Genomic DNA, 19,423 nt, shown 5'->3' with positions numbered 1-19,423 from the left:
AAAGGAAATAACATTAAGGACATGGGCGTAAGGAAGCATGTTTTTAGAAACACACCATTCACCACTTGATTGATGGCATAGATGCCACTGTTTTTGAATAAGACAATTTGTACAGACTGTGGAAAACAAGGCTACAGATGTTTACAACACAGTAGCACGTAAATATCTGTTCATTGCCCATGATGTCTCAGATTTTGAGAACAGGATGCCGGAAAAGAAAACTAATAACATAATCTGAACTCTTCTGTCTTTACAGGAGATTGGATTGGTTAAAAGAACAAAAGCTGAAAGGGCTGTCACACTTCTGTTTATGAAAGACTTCAGTTAGAACATATAGAGAAGCCCCAAGATTAGTAGGAAAGCAAGGACTAAATAACAAAAGGCTATGTAATAATTTTCATACAGTTTGAGCTCCATCATGGAGCTGTAGGAACCCAGAAAAAGTTGACGTGGGAATGCAGACCATGTCCACTTAGTACAAGCAGTGGTACAGCACATAAGGCATTGGAGAAGGTCACAGAAACAAGCTGGTACTTTATGTATATTTCAGTTTTGTATTACTTACCTCTATGAGTTGAAAGAAAACATTTCATAATATCCAGTCTATATGATAAGATACTGCTTAGAATGTAAATTCTTTTTTTCTTTCTTTTCAAGATGAGCTGAGGTGACCTCGCATGATAGCTTTTTTTCTTTCTTGCTTTTTTTGATATTTATTGAGCTCTACATTTTTTTCTGCTCCCCTCCCTGCTTCTCCCCCCCCTTTTAGCCCTCCCCCAAGGTCCCCATGCTCCCAATTTATTCAGGAGATCTTGTCTTTTTCTACTTCCCATGTAGATTAGATCTATGTAAGTCTCTCTTAGTGTCTTCATTGTTGTCTAAGTTCTCTGGATTGTGATATGTAGGCTGGCTTTCTTTGCTTTATGTTTAAAGCAAAACATAAGTACTATGAGTGAGTACATGTGATAATTGTCTTTCTGGGTCTGGGTTACCTCACTCAAAATAATGTTTTCTAGCTCCATCTGTTTTCCTGCAAAATTCAAGATGTCTTTATTTATTTATTTATTTATTTATTTTTGCTGTGTAGTACTCCATTGTGTAAATGTACCACATTTTCCTTATCCATTCTTTGGTCGAGAGGCATTTAGGTTGTTTCCAGGTTCTGGCTATGACAAACAAAGCTGCTATGAACATAGTTGAGCACATGTCCTTGTGGCACAATTGAGCATCCTTTGGATATATACCCCAAAGTGGTATTACTGGGTCTTGAGGAAGGTTGTTTCCTAATTTTCTGAGAAATCACCACACTGACATCCAAAGGGGCTGTACCAGCTTGCATTCCCATCAGCAATGCAGAAGTGATCCCTTTTCCCCACAACCTCTCCAGCATAAGTTGTCATCAGTGTTTTTGATATTGGCCATTCTTACAGGTGTAAGATGGAATCTCAGAGTTATTTTGATTTGCATTTCTCTGATGACTAAGGATGTTGAGCATTTCCTTAAGTGTCTTTCAGTCATTTTAGATTCCTCTGTTGAGAGTTCTCTGTTTAGGTCTGTACTCCATTTTTTTATTGTATTATGTGTTCTTTTGGTGTCCAATTTCTTGAGTTCTTTGTATATTTTGGAGATCAAACCTCTGTCTGATGTGGGGTTAGTGAAGATCTTTTCCCATTCTGTAGGCTGTTGTTTTGTCTTGTTGATTGTATCCTTTGTTTTACAGAAGCTTTTCAGTTTCAGGAGGTCCCATTTATTAATTGTTTCTCTCAGTATCTGTGCTGCTGGGGTTATATTTAGGAAGTGGTTCCCTGTGCCAATGTGTTTAAGTGTACTTCCCAGAAAATTAGTATACTGTTATATATCTATAACTAAACATGTATTTACTAGTAGGTACTATGCTAATTTCTAATAAGCCTAAATAGAGTTTAAACTATTAATGTTTTACTTTCTGAATTACTACCATGGAAAATTAAACATATACTCTGGAGATTTAGAAACACTATTCTTAAAGAAAAACCTTTACAGTTTTAATGAGAATGGACTACGTTAACATCACCAAGCCGAGGCATGCTAAAGGCGGCCTCAACTTTATGCCAGTGGAACAAGCACTTACAGTCTATTGAACACACAGGTCTGTTGCAGTGAGTACTGCTTCTTGGTAACATTCCACACCCGAATAGTGCCATCGTTGCCACTTGTAGCCAGTAGGCCTTTTTTATTACACCAAACACATGTCATTACCTAGAAAAGTTAAAATAGATAAGCCAAGTCAAGTTTTGACTTAAAGGACTTCATCATTTAAAATTCTATACAAAAGTTATCTACCATAAAATTGTAAAAATATCCATGATGCAACCCAATATACACTGTTTCATTTTTTAAATGCCTTGTAAAATACCTACTTTTTTTGTTTGTTTGTTTTAGTTTTCCAAGACAGGGTTTCTCTTTAGCTTTGGTGCCTGTCCTGAAACTAGCTCTTGTAGACCAGGCTGGCCTCAAACTCACAGAGTTCCACCTGCCTCTGCCTTCCGAGTGCTGGGATTAAAGTCGTGTGCCACCTCTGTCCGGTGTAAAATACCTACTTGAAATACAGCTTTAAAGTACTATGTCCAAATTCCTTCAAATTATTTGAGACCTATTAAAATCTTTTAGTAAACTTTTATTTTATTTATTATCAGATCTATATATGTGAATGGGGAAGAACACATATCCCCAGTGAACATGAGGCAGTCACATTTTGGGGAGTCAGTTCTCTCCAATAGTATGAGTTTCCCTTGGGTCATCAGGTTTGGGTGTTAAACACTTTTACCCAATGAGTTACCTTAAAGGCTCCCTATTAAAATCCTGTTTAATTCAATAAAGACAAACATTCTCACATACTGAGAAGGAATGACTCCAAGAGGCAGAGCAAGCTGCCACACACGTTTCTCATATCCCTTCTAGATGGCACTAATGCTGGTGTGTACTTCCCATGAGACTGGAAATAGTGGCTATAGGCCTGTACTGCCTTTACAGAGGACCCAAGTTTAATTTCCAACACTCACACTGGCCAGTTCACAACCACCTGTAACTCCAGCTCCAGGGGGACTCTGGCCTCCATGGGTACCTGTACTCACATGCACATATCCCTTCTACTCTTCTACACACCACGATCAAAAAAAAAATCTTTAAAATTTTTAAAATATATATTCTAAAAGTAAAACAAAAAATGTAATAATTTTAAATCAATTAATACATTTAAGTACTTGCTTCTTAAAAATTTAGAGGCCTCCTGGGTGGTAGTGTTGCACGCCTTTAACCCTAGCACTCAGGAGGCAGAGGCAGGTGGATCTCTAAGTTCGAAGTCAGCCTGGTCTATAAGAGCTAGTTCCAGGAAAAACAAAACAAAACAAAAATTCAGAGGCCCACTATATTAGTCAGCTATAATAGATTAGGGATGTCCCTTGTTGCGGAGATAAGCCTTCATTTTACAGGAAGTGATTTCTTTCTGTCAGCCTACACAGAAAGAAACTAGAATTGGCAACTACTTAGGTAAATCTTAATAATCATGTATATATGTGTGAGAAAAAGAGACACAATAAAGAGACATGGAGACCTACACTCTAAGCAGTCAGACAGGTAATTAATACACCTTATATTAAAAATACATACTCTGTTTTGATGAGCCTCCAACTTGATAAAAGAGCATTTTCTGAGATCTCCTCCCATATCGGCGAGTGTTTGTGGAGCACTTTGGTTGTCACGGTCATGTGCAGCAAGAGTGCGCACAAGCTGTTGAGCAGCCCATTGCCTATGCTGTGAGGACAGCCTAGAGGAGAGGCAGCAGGCTGCCAGGGCATTAGCCAGCTCCAGAGGGCCTACAGCAGAAGGATCATAGGAAGGATGGGCATACAATTGGGCAATAAAACCTGCTTAAACAAAACAATGAAATGATGCCCAGGTGAGCTGGTGGTGATGAACAAACAAAAATGGGTTAACCCATTTCTTCTATAAATTAGTTTTTTTTAAGCAATTAGTATACTAAGGTATGCATATAAGATATAAAGTATTTATCTCACACCAAATTCTATAATAAATCTGATTCACTTTAAATGAATATTTTATTATACATCAATAGTCCTTGCTCTAAAAATTTAGACTGGGAACACAGAAGAAATCATTTTCTAGCCTATGCAAAAGCAAAGGGCCCTTAAGAATAACAACCTAGTGTCTGCTGCTTACAGAGCACATTAGCAAGGACATAACCAGGGTTACAGCTCAGTGACAACACATGATCAGGACGCACAAGGCCCTGGGTTCTAATACTCAGTACCAAAAACATGAATCCCTTTAAAAATGGATCTTAAGATCCCAAAGTCCACCAATCTCAGCTAAATGTTCTTGACTGAAGCAAAGGTTAAACAGTAATTTAAGAAGTCCTTTCAAAATATTATCTTAAATAATATCTTTACTTAAACTGTATTAAAGAATCCTATCATTTACGTTGGTTCAAGCCATTACCTAAACCCTACTAATTGGTCCATTTTCCTAAATACTCATTTCCATGTCTGTGTAAGCCTGTAAATCCCAGCACTCAGTAGGCACTGGTAAGAGGAGTGCAGGTGTGAGGCCAACCTGGAACTACATAGTTAGACCTTGTCTCAAATACCAAAGCTATCTCTGTAATTCTTTTATGTTCTAAACTTAAATGTCCTTTATCACATACAACAATGCGAAACCATACCTCTTAAAACATGAATCAAGACAATTAGAAGACTGTACCCAAACATTATGAAACCTACCTTTCTTTTCTACTTCTGACTTATCATAGTTTGGTCTCAGTTTGGCTCCTTTGTCTGCCAGTAAAGCCACAAGGGCTTGAGTTACGACAAAGTTTGGGGAGGTCACAAGCTTATTTTCTTCAGCAATTCCACGGAGAAAGCTGGGTAGAAACTTCCGCTGAATTGGATCATCGACTGTGGTGAGATTGACACCTGTTGCAGCAGAAATCAAGTTCTGAAGAGGCAATTGGGACAAAACATTTAATTTTTACATATCTTTGGAACAAAAAGATTTAATTTCAAAATGTTCTTTAAGACTCCCTGGGAAAAACAGGGCAAGAATGCCAAAAGTTGCCTTACCTGTGTACACAGCTGCACTAGCAGCTTTGCAGCACTTGGTGTATTTGATGCCAGGCATCCCACTGCTGTGCTCAAGTAGGCCAGGCAAGAAATGGGCTTGCTGGCCTTGCTGTGCCCACCTCGTGAACGCTCTGAGGTGCTTGCCATAGCAGAAGGGCTGGTGGAAAGGCCAGCTCTTCCTGCTGCAGCTAAGCACATTAACCGAACCAGTGTACGGATATCTGTTAACCCCAGAGACTCAAGACCAGCAGCCAGGCTACAACTGGAACCACTGTCAGGAAAAGAAAGCATATCAGACACACACACAAAAAAAGTTTCTTTCTTTCTTTTCTTTTTTTTTTTTTTAAGTTTTTCAAGACAAGGTTTCTCTGTAGCTTTTGGAGCCTGTCTTAGAACTAGCTCTTGTAGACCAGGCTGGCCTCAAACTCACAGAGATCCACCTGCCTCTGCCTCCCGAGTGCTGGGATTAAAGGCGTGTGCCACCACCGCCTGGCTGAAGAAAGATTTAAGGGGCAGTTTTGCACCCCACATACATACCATCCTCATCATCAAAGACAAAAACCAAATAAAAGTCATTTAGTTATTTCATCATAGTACCGCATGTCCTTATATCAAAACATGATGTAAAACTGAAATGGTCATCTAAGCTTTTTCTTAATAATGAATATTGTATGCACTGAGAGTTATCAATAAACTAGAATATGACATTAAAAATGTCAACAGAGTGAGAACTTCCAGTCTGGAAATCGCAGGTAGCCACCTCTAGGTCAAGAAACAAAACTTTGGCAGCACCTCAGAAGCTTGTTGGGCACTTCTCAAAGCCACTGTGCCTTCAGAAGTGACCGTAGTCTAAGGCCTAAAGCTATACGTTAGTCTTGTATATGTTTAATCTTTATATGATGAGTTCTGCAGAAATATTCATTCACTCTTAATTTTTACCTAGTATCAACTGGAACGGCTTAATTTTCAATTTCTGGAACAACAAAAAAGATATACAACTGACTCTGTTACTAAGTTGGTATTTTTTTCAAGCTAAAAAGAGCCAAGCAGGAACTGGACAAATACCAATAATGACTAAGTCTAACCTACATTCATTCAATAACATATTTCAAGTTTTGAAAACTCTTTCATCTCCCCTCCCAGACTACTGTGTGAAAGCCCTCAGAAGTAACTGCATCACTCGGCACAGCACTTACCTGACTGAGAGAAGAGACAGTGCTCGCATGACCATGGTTCTGGCCAGAAGGACCTGAGCTGCAGCAGTCACTCTCCTTAAAGCCACCACTCGGTCATGAGGGTTTGCCAGGGCTGCTGCCTGCTCTCCTAATGTTACTCTTCCCGAGGAACTCTTTTCCACAGAGCCATGGCAACCTGAAAACAGGATTTTGTTCAGTTTTTTACAAAGTAAAATAAAGTACCTGAACTGCTGAATTCTTTGACCACATTTTATGTAGAGTCTGCAAAGAAATGTAACAAGAAATGTATTTTGCTCACCTAGGCAGAACTAGCATAACTTTTTTAAGATATGAAACTTAAAGATTTCTGAGTTAATAGGAGAAAATTTCTACTAAATACGTTTGTTTTTTAATTCTCTTTATGTGTCACTTCTGATATTAACAGATATGAGAAAGGTTTTTTTAAAAAAATACTTTGTTTTTATTTCAGGTGTACAAGTATTTTGCCTTCATGTATGTATGTGCACCATGTCTGTACAGTGCTCAAGGAAGCCAGAAGAAGGCAACAAATCCCCTGAAACTGGAGTTATAGACATTTGTGAGCAGTCATGTGGGGGCTGGAAACAGAACTCAGGGTCATCTTACAAGAGCACCAAATGCTCTCAACCACTGGTCCACCTCTCCAGCCTAAGAAAGGATATAAATAAAATACACTTTGAATACACATGAAGAGCTATGTCATTAATAGAGCTAATTTTTAAATTCTGGGGTATGTGTTGGGTGGGAGGAGTGCATGCACATGTGAATTTGGCCAGTCTAGTCAAATCAATATTCCAATCAGGTGCAATGGAAGATTCTATTGGTGGAAAACAACAGAGGAAAAACCTCATATCAAATCTCTGGCCTATATTCCATGTCCCTCCCCCATCAAATGGCTAAAGAGACTTATTGGTGTGAGAGGGGTTAAAGCATTAGTTTTATTATCTACCTAAGAAAAGTGTTAAAACAGACAACAAGATCAATGATAATCAGTCTTTCAGCTCACCAATTTGCATCAGAGTCTCTTCCATACTGTTGGTAGCTGTGACCATTGCTACTGATGCTCCTAGTGGATCACTGTCAGGGAACTGAACTGGCTCTGGCACAATGCGCCGGTCATTTAAACCAAGTGGCCCAGCAAGCAGTTCAAATTCTTCTTCACCTGTTAGTTTTTCATCTTCATCAATATCTAACATGTCCCAATCTTCTGGAATTTAAATAAACATATGACATGTAAACATAAACACAGCATAGTTTTGCTAAGAGTGGTTTATTTTAAGATACATCTAAAATCATCTAAAATGTTCGAGTCAAAAGTCAAGGCCCACAAAATGAACTACAGCGCCATCTTCTGGAGACCTGAGTAAACTGCATTCCTGAAGCATGTGAAACTATGCTTTCATAGGAAAGGGAAGTGGAATCAAATCCATAGAACGCAAGAGCAGATGTTTCAACTGATCATAGAGACTTCAGCTAATAAACATTCAAGCAAATGAGTGCACCAAAAAAGGAAAAAAAACCAACAAAAAACAAATAACATTCATCATCATAATTAGAATGGAAAAATTTTAAAATGTTACATTTTTTTCTCATTCTGGGAAAAAAAAATCAAACCGCAAAGAAATTAGCACTCTATAGTAAAGCTAACATTTGATCCTGAGTTCTTTCTCCTGACTTTCAAGGATAGAATGCTGTTATCAAGCGACCTCTGATGCACTTAGGGAAAGCTCTAGTTAATATGCACATAAACACAAACACACATGAGGGTAAGGTTTAGTAGCAGATGTTAAACAAGGAGTACCCATAAAAATACATGTAAAATAAGGAAGCTCTCAAAACAACTACCTTCATACACACTGTCCTGCTTGCCAATTAGATCTGGAGCTTGTCCCTTGTACCTGCACCAAACATGAAGAACATTGTGTTTTTATATAAAAGTTAGTACCCAACTGCAAATTAAGTCATTAGAATATTGTAAGAGTTCATTAATAAAGCAGCAAGAAGTAAAAAGTGTCTTGTGTTATGGGACAAATGCAGTAAAAACTGCTGTACGTACATACATGCTTACAGATCAATGGCTGCTTCTCTCTCTCTCTCTCTCTCTCTCTCTCTCTCTCTCTCTCACACACACACACACACACACACACACACATATACACACACACGAACCCCCCAAAAAAAACACCAAAAACTAGGGACATTTCTGGTCACCTCCAATAACTCTTTTAAATCAAATTCTGTCCTAGGAAGTGTGGAAAACTTAAATGTTACAGAACTAGAGGTTAAGTATATAAATAAAGTACACGAGTCCTTTTTTTTTCATAGAAGCTTATCTAAACAGAGCAGTACATTTTTACATCAAGAAAAATATCTTAGTTAAGATTCCAGAAATATGTTGAAGAATGTCAATTTAAAGTCTTGGCCCTACACTGAAGAGGGTTATGACGAAGATCCTGATCATAACCTGCCAAGATGCTAATGGCTGACTCAGTCAAACTGCCATGGAGGGCCTGCTGCTACGCCACTTCGCCTGCGGTACCAGGAGATTAAAAATAGCTCCCAGATCTGCTGGGAACAGAATTCCTTGACCTCTATAAGTTCTGCCCCCAATTCAGTCAAAACTAATTCTTTACAATGAAGGGAAAACAAACAAATGAAAAACAAAAACAGTTCCCGTGTCTTTACAGAATAAGATGTTCTCATTCAAGAAGGCTGGGATCTAAAACACAATTTCAAGGTACCTTTCAGAATTTGTAGTCTTGGTTTTGGTCTTCAGAGCTAAGTACTTCTCCCTGCAGCTGCCACACAGCAGGTAGTATGGATTTCCACTCCCACATTCACCACCAAACCAGCCATCCACATAGGAGCCATTGCTGCGATAGCCCTGGCGGTTTGCACTGCGCCCGCAGCCAGGGTGGTTTCTCTTCATGTGCTGATTGAAGCTGACGACGTTGCATTCACACAGTTCACACACCACCACTTCTTCCCTGTCTTCAGACTCACAAACATGCTGCACAAAATGATTTTATACCAAATTATAGTCAATTTAGCATTAGAGGTAGATTATTTGTGATATTAAACTAGCTACTTTTTAATATCCTGTAATAGTACAAGGATGTTCATTAATACTACATAATTTTCTTTCAAATAAGAATTCAGACCACATAATCTGAAGGTATTCTTTCCTCTTTTTTCTTTGCTTAAACTATAACATTAAGATTACCCTACTGAAAATAAGAATTCAGTAATTTAAATCTGCCTCAAGCCATTAAAAAAAACTCTAGTGAAAACACTTTCACCTGGCCATAAAATAAGAGCTACTTTCTGAATTAGTAAGATATTCTGTGATTCATTTATGTTATTAATCTAATCAAGTAGATAAAAGATCACATCAATGAGTTTTTTAGTCTCCCTACTATAAAAATGTATTGCTAAATAATGTATACACATAAACCCACATGAACCTTGTCCCTGGGTGAAGGGTATTATAAGATGTGGGTAGGCACTGGTTCCCCAAATAAGGTCTTACACTGATTAAATAGAATCTATGAAGAAGAGCATGCACTCAGGAATGTGAGTAAAGAAACCATGTTAGATAATTCAGCAGTAGTAGGGCCTAATGTCAAGTTTTGAAACTACTCTTCAACATCACAATGAAACATTACCACAATACGGCTCTAGTCATCTAGTCTGGGGAGAGAAGCAATAAAATCACACAGAGAAAGCAATGAGAGACTTTCTTATCAGTCTGTAGGTATCAAAGCAATGCTCAAGCATTAAATCCCTAAACCTCAGGATGAGATGTAAGGCTTTTTCAACTCTAGACAAGGCCGCTGTTAGTAAGTTGTATGAACAGGAGGGCAGGAAAATAAGTCAGAGCAGCCCCCGCTGCAGTCACACACACCCAGGTAGGCCAATCCAGTACCTCTGGGATCCACATTCCCAGAATATCATTGTCACTGGTCAGGTCTTGTCCAAACATAGCTTCCATTGCTTCATCATCAAGATCAATTTCCAATTCCTCATCTAAATTAAAGTCATACAACGCCCCTGGGTCTTGCTGCAAAGATATTCCTTCTCTCCGACTTTGATTCCTGTGAGCCTGCACAGAGCGGTATAGCCCCGCTCAGAACAAAACAAAAGAGGCATTTTATTTGCATGAATAAAATAATATTGACTATTTCGCCAGCTACTTCTTTGGATTCTAGAGCATATACCTCAAATTACAACTATCACATGCTTCCTCACCTAGAAAATATACCATCTCTCAGGCTACTTACTGGTAAGGTTAAATAAAGTACTACATACAAAAAATGTTTAAACTATTATATTGTTATTTGTGTTATAAATATTATTTATTTATGTTAAAAATGTCAACCATTATTACTCTTCCAGGTTCATTTTTTAACATTCAGCTTCTCTTCATTTTATGGTAAATGCATAACTTATATTTTCTAGACAAGTCTCAAATTCCTTTTTCATGGTTCCCATAAATTATCAAATCATCACTTATGTTTTAATATTTTGATAATAAAATTCTTTTTTAACAATGAACAATGTAGTTTCTAGTTTGGAAAACATATTCCCTGTGTCTAGGGATATAGCTTAGTGGTAAAGCACTTACACAGCGTGATCCCTAGCACTATGATGATGATAAAATAATGGAAGAGATACAGTTCAGTGGCGAAGTGTCTACCTAGAATGTGCGAGGCTCTCGGCTCAATCACCAGTATCATAAAAACCAGAAAATAAAAAGAAAATAAATTCTCATGACCACTCCCCCCATCCTAGAATTTACGAGTGTTTTGAGAGAATTTATTTTTGTTTATCTAGGGCCTAAGATCTTTTGTGTGGTACAGTGTCCCTCCCAGAAGCTTCTGACTACTGACGTTAAACATCACTTCTCAAATTGTAACTGACTAAAGGCAAAAAGAAGAGCTACAAAATCTTTCAAAATCTACAAGGGGCCACCATAGCCTTCTATATTGAGGCAACTTAAAGGTAACCCTATGAATACATGCTATGACTGTTAGTGAAATAATATAGTGTACAAAATTATATGCAAACAGCTGCTCCACTGAGAAGTAGCAATAATGAGTTCACTTAGCCTTTAGCTTGTATCTTCTTTACTGCTGCTTCCATAACAATTTTTAAATTAGATCTTTCACCAAGAGAGCAATGTAAAAAATAATTACCTGCTCTTGCAAGCAATGTACGAGCTGCTAAGTCAAACTTGTGCCTTCTTGTTACTGTTGAGCGGCTTCTAGCTGGTGGTCCACTTCCAGAAGCTGCGTTCTCTGTATGATCCAGATTATCAGGGCTACAAAAGCAAGTTTGAAGAGAATGCATTTTTTTTAATGCTCTCATGAAAAGAAAGCAAAAATACAAGTTTCCTTGTAGTATTACCTTTTCCCCCAAATATCACTGAGAATAAAATAGTTTGTGTGTGTGTAGGTGCACATGTATGTGTGGGTACGAGTCAATGTCTGTGAGAATGTGTGTGGTGCTGTTTCTTTAGGTACTGTCTTTATTTTTTCCCCCTTAAGACAGGGTCTCTAACTGCGCTGGAACTATCTAAGGAGGCTAGATGGCTGACTGGCTAGTGAGTCCTGTGGATCCACTCATCTCTACCTATATAAATGAAGGTGATGTGGTGTGTGTGTGTGTGTGCGTGTGTGTGTGTGTTGTTGTGTGGGGAGGGTGTATGTGTGTGTGTGTGTTTGAGACAGGGACTTGCTATATACTCTGCCTAGTCTGGAAATTAATATGCTGGCCTTGAACTCAGAATTCCACATCCTTCTGTAGGGATTAAAGCTATGTACTACAACACCTGGCTGTGTCTGGGACTTTTTTTAAAGGGCTCTGGGAAACAAACTCAGGTTGTAAGTACTTTACCAACTGAGTTAACATCCCTTAAACAGCTTTTTATGGATTAAACATTTTAATTAAAATGAAGACATACTACCATAATAGAATATCATAAAATAGAATACCAACATAATATTTTTGCTTGTTTTTTGTCATTTTCAATGTCTTTGGTTATAAAACCATCTTATTAGTTTTTTAATACTGACAGTATCAAATGAGGAAATGGACATGATTAGCACATAGCATTTTTGGTGAAGAAGAGTTGCTGGGGATTAAACCCAGTGTCTCCTGCATACTAAGCATCTACCACTGAGCTATTCCCTCAGCCTATGACAAAACTTTGAAACATCTTTCATTCCTTATGAAACTCTTTAGTTTTAAGTGTGTCATACACTGCTTCTTGGGCATTAATTTTATCTGAATTTGGATTCTGCCAACAGTAAAATGATGCTTAATTCATGTCTAAAATCAAACAGGATCAGAAATGGATATGTGGCTTTGCCTGTAGTGTGAAGCCTGAAGTATCATCCCAAACCCCACAGCAAAAGAGAAAATAACTTCAAAGTAAATGACAAATGATTAAACATTTCACATCTAAAATGAATGAGAAACTGTGCCTAGGGGAAACATACTTCAAATTAAATTAAGAAGATATTCATAGAGCTTATTAGAAAAATTTGCAAGTTATATTAGATAAAAGTCTTAGTAACCACAGAACTTGATGGTTAAATGATAAAAAAATTTAAAAATTAAAAATTAAAAAGACAGTGCTGGAGAGAGGGCTCAATGATTAAGAGCAGTGGTTGGTCTTCCAAAGGACACAGGTTTGATTCTCAGCACCCACATTCACAGTTCATAACTGTCTGTATTTTCCAGTTCTAGGGGATCTGCTACTCACTTCTAGCTTCTGCAGGCAACAAGTATGAATGTGGTACACAAACACATATGCAGGCAAAATATTTATAAACATAAAAAAGTTTTAAAATAAAAAAGAAAATAGTCATAAGAAATGTAAAATGAAAGTGATTATAGGAGAAATTTTAGGTTATTTATTATATCTCAGAGGGTACATAGACTTTCTTTCACAGCTAAAAAATACGAACACTAACACTAGATAGTAAAAACTACAGGATTTGTAGTTTTTCTTTCACAGCTAAAAAAAGGAACATATAATACTGGATATATAATACTTCTGTAAGAAGACTATAATATATATAAACTACAGGATTTGGGAGTATATCAATATATGTAAGTGTTAGAATAATTGCCTACCATGTAAATAACTTTGGATTTGGTTCCCAGCACTGAAGAAAACTTTAGAATAAATGGAAATAAGAATTTAATTAAAATGAGACAGTCTACTTATATAAAATTTATTAATTAAATCAGCTGGTATTTTGGGTTTTTGACAGTGTTAAGAACTAAACTCAGGACACAGTGCATTCTATGAAAGCACTCTAGCACTGAAGTACTTTTAGCCAATTAAATCAATGTCTAATATTAAAAAAATTCATTATATTATAACTAAAATGTCAATCTTTTCATATTCTTACTAAATTTATATTATCAGTAGAAGCAATTATGAAGGGAAGGAAACGAGGCTTTAGAGGAACTACTTATGACACAGAAGACTTGAGTAAACTAGGATTTTACCTTTCACTAAAGCCTTCCTCCATTTCAGCAGCATCAGCTGATGGGATGTCTCCTGGTGACTGCAAATAACAGGGATCATTGGACTTCCCACCACTTCCCAGAACTGTTGTTCCATGTCTGGGGTCTGCTGTGCTGCTTGGCTGGGGCTCCTCTTCATCCTCATGCAGAGGGTGCTCAATCATCCACATAGCTAGAACAGTGATATTCTGGGCATCAGCCTCTCCTCGAGCACCTGTACAGGGAGAAGCATTGTGGGATACTGAACATGGATAAAGTAAACAATGACTTATGTTATTAGTTTAAGAGTGCTTGTTCTAATGATTTTATAAAAGATATGCTATTTAGAATCTTAGAAAGATAAGAAGAGGGGCTAGAAAAATGATTCCGCATGTAAGAGTGCTTGCTGCTCTTCCATAGGATGCAAGCTCCATTCCCAACATTTCTAATACCCATGTCAGGCATCTTGCAACCGACTATAACTCCAGGTCAAAGGGATCCAATGCCTTCTCTCTCTCTCTCTCTCTCTCTCTCTCTCTCTCTCTCTCTCTCTCTCTCTCTCTCTCTCACACACACACACACACACACACACACACACACACAAATAAATGTCTTAAAAAATCTTAAGATGATCTTTTAAAAAAATGCTTCAATAACATTTAAGACTGGTCATATCTACAGATATAGAACTATAAAACATATCTTACCTGTAGCTTCCATGGCTTTGGCAATCTGTCGAAGAGAGAAGCCCATTTCCAGCAAGGGGACTGCAATTGCTGGGGGAGGAGGAGAGGTTGAAAGTCTGCTGCTTGGGTCTGACAAGGCTTAAGCAAAAGAAAGGGAAAAATGGGCTTGACTACTACACACCATAAGCAAAGTGTACACAGAGTAACCATGGGACTTCAATTTCCTAGAATTACTCAAACTCAACACAAATTTACTATTAAAATAAGATAAATAAAACTGGGTATCGAATTACATGCCAGCAATCCTAGTATTCAAGGGACTAAAGCAAAAAGATCACGATTTTGAGGCAAGTCTAATAGAGGGCCTTCTTTTAAATTGTTTACTTTCTGTTTAAAAATGCAAATACAGCTAAATTTTTCATAGCAATATAAGGACTGTTGTACAAATAAGTAAATCTGCTAGTAATAAAAAATTAAAATATACAAAATTTGCAAGCAGAGCACAAAGGAATCTTTTTTTCCTGAACTAATGCAGAATTACCAGCAAACCAGAAGTTCTATGTTTTCTGAATATTAATAGGTAGCTTCCACAACTATGGACAGAGCTTGGATATGAAGATGTCATCTGATCCAGCTCCCACTCTCTAATATAATGATAATGTTCTTTATAGCAATGGATCCAGGATCATCTGTGCATTTTATCTGGTTGTCAAGATCCTTTGGTCTCTTTAGCTTTTCTCTGCTAGTATTGGAGACCAAACGTAGGGCCTAAACATTCCAGGCAAGCACTCTCCCATTCTATTTTTACTTTTTATTTTGAGACAAAGCCTCATAAAGTTGTTCAGGCTGATCTTGAACTTGAGATCCTTCCACCTCAGCTTCCTGAGTTGCTGATAAACAACTGTTAATACAGGAAAAATAATGGCCTAGTTATTTTGTTTTGCTTTTTTCTTTCTTTTTTTTGTTTTATTTTATTTTATTTTTTTTTTAGAGATGGGGTCTCACTACGTTGCCCAGGCTGGAGTGCAGTGGCTATTCACAGGCACGATCCCACTACTGATCAGCACGGGAGTTTTGACCTGCTCCGTTTCCGACCTGGGCCGGCTCACCCCTCCTTAGGCAACCTGGTGGTCCCCCGCTCCCGGGAGGTCACCATATTGATGCTGAACTTAGTGCGGACACCCGATCGGCATAGCGCACTACAGCCCAGAACTCCTGGACTCAAGCGATCCTCCTGTCTCAGCCTCCCAAGTAGCTGGGACTACAGACGTGCGCCACCGCGTCTGGCGGCCTAGTTATTTTGTATAAAGCCCCTCAATTTGTATTTCTCTGATGCTTCCTTGTGATACATTATAATTGCATGGGTTATGAATAAAGTTATGATTAGAAAAACATCTATAGCACTGAACATTGGCTTATAAGGAAAGAAGTAAGGGCATATGTGGTTGATATGAATGTTACTTCTCTCCAAATGGCCATAATTCAATCTACAAATCAAAACATAGAAGGCACTCAGTTTGAAAGTATAGTTCTCTTTCACTAAATCACTTTTTATAATCAATTAAGAAAAACCCACAATGACTAAATAACCAAGTCGCAAAGAGGTTTGGGTACTGCAGTACATGACAGCAGATTTACCTGTGCGGTTAGCTGGCCTTGTAGACTGGGAATCAGGAGAAGTTAAACTTTGCCTCCTTCCTACTTCATCAGAAGGAGAGGTTGGTAGTGATGATATTGGGGGAGTCTGTGCACGACGTGCAGGAAGTACAGTGGTGGTTGGATAACTAGAGAACATTTGCCTTTAAGAAAATAACAATGATTAGAAAAAAAAATCTCAACTGGAACTGGGAAGGAACAGGCATGTCATGAATCTTCTTACAAAAGAAATTAGAACCTGGAAGACAGCACAAGTTAGCTATAATTTAATACAGGGTGATGAAAGAAAGATTCTTCAGTATTAAAAGTAATTATGTCATAGGGCACTCTTAACTATGAAAGTAATATATTATTCCTAGAAAAAGAGCAGCAACATACTGGGGAGTGATACAGCAATTACAAAAGAAATGAACAATCCTTGCCTTTATGATGTTTTTCTTCTCCTATAATATCAAGGTGACAAGGGTATTTTGGTATGAATATAGTAATAAAGAAACTAAAGAAGAATTTTAAGGACAGGGAATTTAGTTAGACTAGAGATGTGGCTCAGATGGTAGAGCATTTGCCTAGCATGCACAAAACCCTGGGTTCAATCTCCAGCCCTGTATAAAACTTGGTGTGTTGGCACATATTATAATCCCAGCAATCAGGAGGTGGAGACAGGAGTTCAAGGTCATCCTTGGCCTTTTACGAAGTTCAAGGGTAGCCTAGGATACATAAGACCCCACAACAAAAACAAAAATAGGAGAATTGGTGTTACTTCAAATATAAATCTATATTTATATTTATATATCTATAAAATTAACATATTGATCTCAGGTATTAGCTTACAGAAAGAATAAGTGTCCAGTTACCCAGCGCAATTGAAAAATAGTGGGTATTCATGATATGCCAGAGGGAGCACATCTCTGACACTAAGGTGGTATAAACAGTGTATGAATGACAGGCACAGGAAGGATAGGAATTCCCTCTCACGCTGAGAAGGGAGACACTAATCAAAGAGTCAAGTCCAAATCTGTCTCCCAAACTAGGTGCGCTTTCTTTTCTGTGGTGCTGCAGATTGAATGTAGAACCACTAGGCAAGTGCTCTACCACCAAGCTTAAGTCTCCACAATCAAATCACTAGATCTAGCTTCAGAAGAGCCCTGTTTATCCAATCAATCATGGTATACAGAGGGAGCAGTAGCTCACTGAGTCTTGTGGAGGTAACTATAGTTCCAATCAAGTCCAAGCCAGTAGTAGAGAAATAAAAACTAAGAAGAAAGGAAAATTCTAGGAGTGTACCTTTGAGTTCAATTTCTACTACTAAGGAAATAGAGGAAGTCATCTGGTGGGCACCTATGGCAACAAAGGGCATGATTCTACCCTTTGATCCTATGCCTATTCTAGTCAGAGCCTCAAAGGAGACAAGAGGTCACAGATTCTCTGTGAACACTTATAAATTCTGAAATTGCCAGAAGCATTAAAAACCTATCAGCAGCTCCTAGAACTGTGACTCAAATGAGAGAGCTAATAAACAGGTATGCATAGTGCTCTTCTGCACAAATATACAGTGGCAATTTGCAAATATACAGTGGGCTGAAGATCAGTGTGTACAGACACACATACACACTCACACATGGAAAATGTAACGAATGCAAACTATGGGCTTTACAGACCTACTAAATCTGGTTTCCTAGGGCATGTAATCCCAGAACTTTCAAATAGCTCCTAGGTGGGAAAACTGTGCACACCAAAATTTGAGAATCACTAATAGCAGAGATGAGTGTTCCCTTCTACTGTCTAGTTCAGTGAGATAAAGACAATCTATTGAGAGCAATAGCAGAGGGAAAGGCTAGTTTGCTTTCCTTACTTCACCTAAGCCAGTCTCTCCATGAAGGTCTCTAAAGCCTCACCAGTATGTATAGAAGCTACAAACTAAGCAAAAAGGAACTTAAATAGGTAAGCATTATATAAATTCACTCTTATTACAAAGAGATGGCTGAAGAAGCACCTTAAAACATGCTCTTTTCCTTTGAAAAGAGTAAAAATGAAGTATAGAGCTACTGAGATGACTCAGACGGTGAATGAGCTTACCACAACGGCATGATGAGCTAAGTTCAATCCCTGCAATCTATACAAAGGTGGAGAGAACCAACTCGCCAAGCTGTCTTCTGACCTCCACATGAGTACTGTGGTATGTGGGCTCTTATGCCGCATAAATGGTAAAATAAATGTTTAAAAAAAAGAAAAAGGAAAAGAAAAAAGAATTATGTTCAAAAGGGAAAGACCCAAGAAGAAAGAATTATTTCATGTAGATGATTTCTTTTTCTTTGTACTTTACAACTCAAAATTCAAGTATTGGCTGGAGATATAGCTCAGCAATGGAATATTTGAGTAACATGTAAGAGTTTGATTCTCAGTAGCAGCACCAACCCTCCTGTCCCCAACATACCCTACCCCCCAAAAAACAGGAAGAAACAATTACTTTGCTTTCTGGAAAAAACAAGTCTTTAGAAGCTTAGCCAAGCCAAGTATGGTGGTACACACTTACACCCCCTATACAGACACAGGAGTAGACCCTGACCTACCACTAACTGATTTTGAGAGTTCAGGACAAGTCCTAACTTCAGAGGGATGTTTCCACTTTCATGAGGATATATTTTCACTATATGATCCCAGGTTCTTTCCAGCTCTGGAATACCTGGATTTAACTAGGCACACTATGTTAAAAGAAACAATGTGCTTTGAGAAGCCTAAGTATGACAGACATAAAGGCCAACTTCTCTACCTGAGAAGACTAAGTGGCATCACTCCTGGAGACTCAGATGCGGGCACTGTTTCTGTGTCGGTGACAGGAGTGGTGGCAGTTGTGGTGTCCTCAAGGGAGCTGCTCATAAAGGAAGTCGTGCTGGACGCTGATGGGCTGGTGGTAACTGGGGTTTGTGCTTGCTGGGTTTGGTCACTTTCTTCGGCTTGTTGATCAATCTCTGTAAACCAAAGGTTAAGAAAACAGTAAGGATTTGTCTTTCTCAAAAGCAATAGTCAAAAATCGGAAAACTCTAACTTAAATGTTTCTAGAGGTAGGTTTGGTTTTGGACATCTATGATCCTAGCACTTGGGAGGCTGAGAAAGAAGAAGATCTTGAGTATAAGGCATGTTGGGCTATGTATCAAGCAACCAAGACTACAAAGTGAAACCTGGCTTTGAAACATCAAAGTTCCTATACATATTTTCTGAAAGAATTTCAATA

The 19,423-nt window shown here is 38.1% G+C and overlaps 1 protein-coding gene and 1 non-coding gene across 9 annotated transcripts in view; both read right to left on the bottom strand.

The window, feature by feature from the left end:
• Herc1 (HECT and RLD domain containing E3 ubiquitin protein ligase family member 1) overlaps positions 1 to 19,423 on the bottom strand; it is a 172,436-nt gene that overhangs the window by 35,417 nt on the left and 117,596 nt on the right. For 3 of the 8 annotated variants that reach the window (XM_048423144.3, XM_048423149.3, XM_048423146.3), the window contains exons 39-52: positions 18,962 to 19,160; positions 16,174 to 16,334; positions 14,557 to 14,673; positions 13,853 to 14,084; positions 11,527 to 11,651; positions 10,236 to 10,456; positions 9,073 to 9,341; positions 8,177 to 8,229; positions 7,338 to 7,538; positions 6,314 to 6,488; positions 5,118 to 5,388; positions 4,779 to 4,992; positions 3,649 to 3,908; positions 2,111 to 2,238 (exon numbers count right to left, since the gene is read on the bottom strand). In XM_048423144.3, coding sequence (XP_048279101.2) covers positions 2,111 to 2,238; positions 3,649 to 3,908; positions 4,779 to 4,992; positions 5,118 to 5,388; positions 6,314 to 6,488; positions 7,338 to 7,538; positions 8,177 to 8,229; positions 9,073 to 9,341; positions 10,236 to 10,456; positions 11,527 to 11,651; positions 13,853 to 14,084; positions 14,557 to 14,673; positions 16,174 to 16,334; positions 18,962 to 19,160 — 2,626 coding nt within the window. The remainder of the gene's footprint in view (positions 1 to 2,110; positions 2,239 to 3,648; positions 3,909 to 4,778; positions 4,993 to 5,117; positions 5,389 to 6,313; positions 6,489 to 7,337; positions 7,539 to 8,176; positions 8,230 to 9,072; positions 9,342 to 10,235; positions 10,457 to 11,526; positions 11,652 to 13,852; positions 14,085 to 14,556; positions 14,674 to 16,173; positions 16,335 to 18,961; positions 19,161 to 19,423) is intronic. The other 5 variants (XM_048423145.3, XM_087905330.1, XM_048423147.3 and 2 more) reach the window with 5 other exon arrangements.
• LOC146894577 (signal recognition particle RNA) lies at positions 15,524 to 15,823 on the bottom strand. Its single transcript, XR_015001968.2, has one exon.

The sequence above is a fragment of the Myodes glareolus genome, chromosome 4 (genome assembly GCF_982192425.1).
Source record: "Myodes glareolus chromosome 4, mMyoGla1.1, whole genome shotgun sequence".
Taxonomy (NCBI): Eukaryota; Metazoa; Chordata; class Mammalia; order Rodentia; family Cricetidae; genus Myodes; species Myodes glareolus.
The sequence above is the reverse complement of the archived record's forward strand: the minus strand, read 5'-3'. Positions and strand labels throughout refer to the sequence as shown.